The sequence below is a fragment of the Montipora foliosa genome, chromosome 5 (genome assembly GCF_036669935.1).
Source record: "Montipora foliosa isolate CH-2021 chromosome 5, ASM3666993v2, whole genome shotgun sequence".
In the NCBI taxonomy this organism is placed as follows: Eukaryota; Metazoa; Cnidaria; class Anthozoa; order Scleractinia; family Acroporidae; genus Montipora; species Montipora foliosa.
This window is the reverse complement of record NC_090873.1, coordinates 13,274,139-13,281,607: the sequence shown is the minus strand read 5'-3', so window position 1 is coordinate 13,281,607 and position 7,469 is coordinate 13,274,139. Positions and strand designations below refer to the sequence as shown.

Sequence of the window (7,469 nt, the reverse complement as noted above, 5' to 3'; positions counted from 1 at the left end):
GGGTGGCAAAAGCGCAAATGATGCCATACATTCTTTGTAAAATTTCTACTAATTCAAAGAATCATTGGTCAATGATTACCTGGTATATCGTGTTCAAATTTTCAGAGAGAGCTCATTATGCAACGCACTTTCAATTTTCAGCACTTTATTCTGGGCTGACTGATTGGAAAATGATAGCATTGTACTGAAGAGGCAAGATGCCCCTACAGCCGCAAAAAACCACAGGACCACTCTAGAATATCCAAACAAATCTACGTTAGCCCGATTTGTTGAAACAACAGATGATGTGGGCAAAACACACCTTAAAATCTTTTATCACACGTTTTCTCGATATCTGTAGATAAAGGCAAGAAATGAGCTGAAATGAAACAACTGTCTTTGATTTTTGGCAAAACGCAAATTTCAGCCTGACAATTAGGAGCTTTAAGCATGCGACGTTTTGGAGACGCGAACGGAAAAGAAGTGAACATTTCGTATGCCAGGACTACTAGTAGAGTCTCCCAGATTTTGAAACTTGTCATCTCTAATGAAGAAAATAAACTCTGAAAATTAAATGTGGTTATGTGAATACAAATTACAGTGCGACGCGCCTTACGGTGGCCACCTAACAAAGTTTTTTACAAATTGTCCGCCAATCAGGATGTGTGAATCTGATTGACGGTCACGCCTCCTTGCCAAGTTGACACAGTTGTAACTTGAACACCGTTGCATGGGTTGTTGAGTTGACGTATTTACATGTAATTGTCAAATGTGAAAGTTTGTTGGATGGCCACGGTAAGGCGCGTTGCACTGTAAAAGAGAAAACTGCCCACTTCGGGTTGCCATCCGCGTCTCAAAAACGTCACGTGCTTAGGCTCCCTGATATCCGTTTGACAAAAACGTGGTGATGCAAATCTCCTTAACCCTCTGATTCCCAGGATTGATCAGTGTGTAAATTCAGCTTACAGTCTCAATACAATGTCAGGGTACTATATTGATGTAACTCTGAATTATCATCACTAGCCAAAATCTACGGTACTAGTCACGAGAACGTTCACATCATGGGAATGAAAAGGTTATTATAAAATAATTCGGATAGTACGCGCACTCTCATTGGTCAATAGCTGTGTTTAGATGAGAGTATGTACACACGGCTGTGACATCACACGAATTTTTATTGGTTATGTGTTGTCAGACGCACGTTTTGATTGGCTGGTAGGAAATATGAGCGTGTATCAAGAAAATCTGTTTCAATCAAGAAGCAAAAACAAAAAACAGCGTTTTCCTTCATTTGTCGAACTATTTTTGAGAAATATTTTATAAAAGCAGTCGAGCACTTTTTTCCGTGTTTACATAGCCTCATCTAAACACTTGGGGAGTTGGGAAATTCTCGACAGTTATGCAAACCCTCGACCGTGTCTCGAGTTTGCATAACTGTCTCAATTTCTCCCAACTCTCCTCGTGTTTAGAGGAGGCTATGTTAACACGGAAAAAGTCCTATAATGCTTAAATAATAACCATAAATAGAACCTTTCTCAGTTTCCCTCGAAGTTAAAGTTTACGTCAAAAGCGAACGGCAAAATGACCACGTGACCATGATTTTCCCGCCATTTTATACGTTTGCCAGCTGCCGCTTGCAGTTTCTACGTGAAAGTAGGCATTTTTCGCGTTTGCCGTATATGTGAAATCTTCTTCTCGTTTTTGTTCGACATAAGTTGTTTGTGGAAAAAATTGTACCCAAAACCGTTTTCCGGAATGTCAAAGGAGGAAATATTAGGTATCATGGTTATAGAGTTCAAAACTGACTCCTTGCTGCAAATTTCTTCATGAACTCACGTTGACTCTCTGTTAACGTTAGCTTCATCGAAACTCTCAAACTTTGACGGGTAAGGATTTCCGGCGGATTTCCGGCGGTTTTCTTGTCAACACTGACCAAAATAATCATAAGGTTATAATGTGCGTACAGTCAAATTCAATCAAGGCCCGGGCAAACGATTTCAGCATTTGCTTTAATATCCGTTTGATTTTGTTGACAGATGTTGAAAAATACGGGGTAGGCAAACAGTTGCAACACGTCACCGACATTTGATTCAGCAAGGCTTCACGAGAAGCCTGGTATTCAGTCCCAAGCTGCAGCCGCTGTTGTTGCCACGGATACGGATACGTCATTGAGACCGATTAGTACGCACGCACATACCCAAAAATGTTGAAGGGGATTGGGGTGGGGGGCGGCTTAAACTTCATTCAACATTCACGATAAAAGAAATATCGAATGGTCGTTGAAGCAAAGAAGTTTAAGGTAATTCCTTAGTATTGCATCGCGCATCCCTACTGCGCACGATTTTCGCGTCATTAGCGCGCGCACATGGGCACGTGCGCATACAAAACGTAAGAGATTTCGCTCAAACTAAACCCGATCGCGAAATAAATGCTCCTTTTCTCTCAAACGAGCACGGTGACCCCCGATTTTTTTTTTCAGGTATTTGCTAAGAACAGTCTAATAAAGAACATATTTGAGGAAGAAAAAAACTTTGATAGTAGAACATGATTTTTTTTTGGAAAACAGTTCCTTACTGGGTATATTTTACCCAAGGCGAGGACTTCAAGCTAACCACGGAACTGTCCCAAAAAGTGCACTATTCCCACAACCAGGGAATCAAAGACGGCGTAAATGAAGCAATACTGCTTATGTAAATAAAAGAAGGTTTATTTTCAAAATAAAATTTTGTGTCTCTGAAGTAACCAAGACTTAATTCTGTATGAAGGTGATTCGAATTTATAACGCGAAAACAGTAAAAATACCCCATTTTAAGAGCCTGCTGACGCGTAAACAAGCACGGTGACCCCATTTTTTTATTGCATTTTTTTAATGTTCATATCATGAATGTTAATTACGCCAAGTTTCCAAAAAAGTTTAATAGTAGAACAATTTCAAGGAAATTACCTTAAAGGCTTTTAAACTCCTTCATCATCGATTCAACTTTGATTCAACACGGATGAAGGGGGAAGAGGGAGGGGGGGGGGGGGACAAACGGTCTCAGCATCACTGTTCAACAAAATAAACCGGATGTTAAAGCAAATGTTGAAGCTGTTTTCCCGGGCCTTAAGTTGATAATGCAAATCTTTATAAAAGTGGGTATTTCAGTATAACGTTCAAGCAAAATTGTCAAGGACTGGTAAACAGAAGTTTAATGCTGTTGCTCGTTGGTGCACCTTTGGCATTCAGGTTGTTTCATGAGCTATGAGCGCTCCGTTTAACACCACTTTTTCAAGGAGCCTTATTCGGTTTTCCCGCCAGTTACTGGTTGAGATTCGACTTAGCCTCAGTCCAGTTTGGACATAAGATTCAGTCTTACGAAAAAAACAACTTCTCGAGGCCCACAGGAAGTAAAATCATTCAAAGCCTTACTTTAAGTCCCACAACCTCGAGGTCACTTTTCACAACTTAACGTAATTTTAAGTACAGCGAAATTGCGTTACTTAATCAACTGCCTGTGATGGGATCTTAAGAGATGAAATAAGGTCCTTTATTCAGTCATCACGCTGGCTGAGTCACGCTCCTCCAGATGCAAGTCCTCCAACATCTCCTGGAGAGTTATCTTAGGAGTCTCGTCATCATCATCTTCAGGAGCTCCTTTGTAATCACGATCTGAACAAGAATTGGTCAAACCAGAATAAAACTGATGCTACTTCTCGGTAAACCACAAAGCCATACATGTACACATTTGGTGAATATTTGAATGTCAGATTCACCGTGGTATACCACCATAACCCACACAACCATATACCCCTTCAATCCTGGGTCTCCTAAGAATCCAAGACGTAATGAAAATTGCTGCAACAACTTGATGCTCAGGGTCTTTCGGATATGACATGAATGTCCAGCACACCAACAATGCCAGACGTAATAGGCCATTTCCGAGTTCATGTCTGCCTTCTCTTCAAAGCGAGTCTAAGTACGAAGTTTTTCTTATGAAAATTAGTTTTCACACATTTGTAAAGTAGAGATAATTATCATCACAAAAACTTCGCACTCAGACTCGTTTCGAAGAGGAGGCAGCCATCAACTCGCAAATGGCCTACGTGACGCAAGCGAACTTCAATAAGCGTCACAACGTGTCCCCTTGCTCTTCTCGCCAACTTCAACATCACTCGTGTCTCGGAATACGAACAATTAACGACACGAATTGTCCCGAAAATACCGCTCCTCAAGTAAGGATAAACAGCTGCATTTACCCTAAGCCAAAAATAACGCTAACCTTTACACTTACCTTATTGTTGGAAATCGGTAGCAAATGCTTAGACTTTGGTTTGGATGTTACGTGCATTTCTCAACATACTTAACTGATAAGAGTGTAATGTAAAGTGCTAGGTTTCTACCCCATATGAACCATGTGAGCGTTAGCCCTACTAATGGAAATGGGCCCACACAAGGACAGAGAAAAACTCTGACCACGGTGGGAATTGAACCCTCGACCTTCGGGTGAGATCACCGCTGCTCTACCGACTGAGCTACAAGGTCAGACGGGAGCAGGCCGTGGGAACTGAAGATGTTTAAGTCACGGCAATGAACATGTACAAGTACAAGGAAGGGTTACGTTTTTACAAACGTTGGCCGTGTAGCACCTATGTTTCAACAGAGTTAACTGATTAGAGTGTAATGTGAAGTGCTAGGTTTCTACCCCATATGAACCATGTGAGCGTTAGCCCAACTAATGGAAATGGTGACATAGGTGACAGTACCAACAACTAAAAATTCCATTACAAAGCAATCCCCTTCCCAAGATCACTTTGCTCCTTATCTTTGTCTACTTTTTACACAATAGTTAAAAATATAAAGTCAAATTAGGCAGCAGTCTTACTAACCCACATATATGTTGACATTCTGCCGGTAAGTTTTGTCTTCCTCCAGATCAGCCAAGAATGCATCATAATCCCTGGAAATTGTAAACAAAATTTTCAGGAGATCAGCATGTAGGAATGTAATTACTGGGTGAGTTTGATGATATTTGCAGTGATGAGTCAGTTGTATATTTCTCAAGAAAAAGTGAAAACATGAAGCGTCAGTATCACCATAGTTACCTGTATAAGTTGTCTTGATCAATGCCACTCATTTCCTTGTTAAGACCCTTCAACTTCCAGTTCCTTCTTTTCCGTCGCTTCTTCTTGTCACCATAAGATTTCTTCACCAATATCTGAAAGGTGACTCAAATGGATTTAGTCAACAGGTACTCCCGCGAGATACAAAATCTACACCCTCACCTATAATCTTGGACAAAAACCTGCTGAGACACAGAGACATTTTGGGAACCCCACAAAATTATCCGTTTAAAAGCCGCCCTTTCCCCCTCCCCAAACTCAATGATGATTTATCGTGGTCGGAAATATACTGTAGGACAGATGACAATACGTAGTTACATTGACTAAGGGGGGAGGGGAGTGGAAAGGGGAGTGTAAGTAGGAGTGTGTAAACACAAACGCGAATTTGTGTGAAGATCAGAGACCTTTAGCACCGACGTTTTCGGGATACACCGCAAACCGCGGTTTTCGGTTAGTCGTTTCCCGTTAGAGGTTAGCTCGATTTTGAACTTTAGCAAGCCTTTTTCTGTCATTCATATCGGCGCCGCCATCTTGAATGTTTCATTGCTACAACTGCTCTCAAATTAAACAGCTCAAATTCTCCCAAAACTTATATTTGATCTTCAAAATTGTTCCCAATAGATAGCAAACAGATGAAACAACATGACTGATAAGGTCAAACGGTAGGTCTGATTGATCTCTGGCTATAAAACGCTGCCGTAAATCACTTACCGCAAGAGCGGTGTTTTGAAGTTGGAACTCGAACCACAGACTGTGATTTCCCGAGGTTCGCGGTATTGCCCGAAAAATTCGTTGCTAAAGGTCTCTACTGTCTCAACAGTTTTGTCCAAGATTGTAGTCTCAGCGCGCCTATAGGCAAATAGGGCATCATGAAGCATTTTGACGCTGTCTAGGTAAAATGAGTTCACTAAAGAACTCCAGGTAGGGGATTTGTTTTCCTCTTATAACTTTCTTCCTCTTTCCAATTTGGCCGGTTTGATTCTTGAGGTCCCATACGAGGGTTCCTCACCTGAGGCCAGACCACAACACCAGGAAACCTGTGCCCGACACTGCGTACAATTGTTCGGTTCTTAAATGTCCCAAAGAGAATACAAGCAAGTGCTGGGGCTTCCGGTTTATCGTGCCTATCCGAGAAAACAATGAACTCGAGTACAACCATTTGCAGATCTGTTTACGAAAGCAGCACTGTAAACTATTTTGGACCTTGGTTGTTGCTCAATCTACCCAGCATCCGGGTCAGCGGAGTGCCCACTTCACTTAGTTCTGTGACCACTATCACTTAAAATGAACACTGAACAACACATACCACATCCGGGATTCTGTCAGAGCTCATTCGATTCAAATTCTCATCGTTGATGTTTGAACTGGTAAAATCAAACCTAACAGAATCACCACAAAGGCTTTGTCAACGTTTGCAAGTCACGATACAGCTCACTATCACTGCAGTGAGTGTTTTATACGATAATTTCACAAAATAGTAATTAATTCACACTTGCATAATAGCCACTCTATGCCTTACTAACGCTCCAGTCAAACGTAAAACATAATTGGTGACCAAACTTTCCCCGTGTTTGATGACATGACCAAACGCTATCAAAGGAACCATCAACTACATCCGAGTTCGAAAGGATTTCGGGCTTTTTCGGGCTATGTCTGCATCGCAATACGCATGCGCGCGCCAAAGATGCTCAGTGAAGTCGGCCAAATGAACAAACACGAGAACAATAGCGGTGTTTGGCGTTGTTTGATCGGGTGTTTGATGGATTGCAAATTTCACCAAACACAATCAAACAGCGTCAAACAGGGTGGCCAAACGACAAAATGTTTGGTCAACATCGAGTTTGATCGTGTTTGGTCACCGAACATTTCACGTTTGACCGGAGCTGTTTGGTCAACAAACACGTTTGATCGTGTTTGGTCACCAAAAATTTCACGTTTGACCGGAGCTGTTTGGTCAACAAACAAGTTTGATCGTGTTTGGTCACCAAACATTTCACGTTTGACCGGAGCTGTTTGGTCAACAAACAAGTTTGATCGTGTTTGGTCACCAAACATTTCACGTTTTACCGGAGCTTAAAAAGGTACGGGTGAAAATTTTGCGTGGGGCGTAAAGTAAACTGAGGTAGGTATATATGTTTGGCAGTGTCGATGAAGTGGGTGAATAAAGGAATAAAGCCAGGCAGGGCATATAAAGGCCCCGCAAACCTGCCTGGGGACATACACGGCCAATAGGGGGATGAGGGAGACAGCAACAGGTTATCTGGAAAGGTAAAAAAGACTTTTTAAACTAGTGAGAAATCAAGTCACGGATACCTCAATTTGCAGATACTATTTTCGTATTTCCTTTACTGGGGTTAACGCTTGTTGTCTGCTACATAATATAGTGAGAA

The 7,469-nt window shown here is 41.6% G+C and overlaps 1 protein-coding gene across 1 annotated transcript in view; it reads right to left on the bottom strand.

The window, feature by feature from the left end:
• Positions 1–2,816: 2,816 nt before the first annotated feature.
• Positions 2,817–7,469, bottom strand: part of LOC138003670 (60S ribosomal export protein NMD3-like) — a 26,881-nt gene continuing 22,228 nt past the window's right edge. Inside the window, exons 13-16 of the mRNA XM_068849865.1 lie at positions 6,386–6,458; positions 5,062–5,174; positions 4,846–4,916; positions 2,817–3,628 (exon numbers count right to left, since the gene is read on the bottom strand). Coding sequence (XP_068705966.1) covers positions 3,507–3,628; positions 4,846–4,916; positions 5,062–5,174; positions 6,386–6,458 — 379 coding nt within the window. The 3' untranslated portion in view covers positions 2,817–3,506. The remainder of the gene's footprint in view (positions 3,629–4,845; positions 4,917–5,061; positions 5,175–6,385; positions 6,459–7,469) is intronic.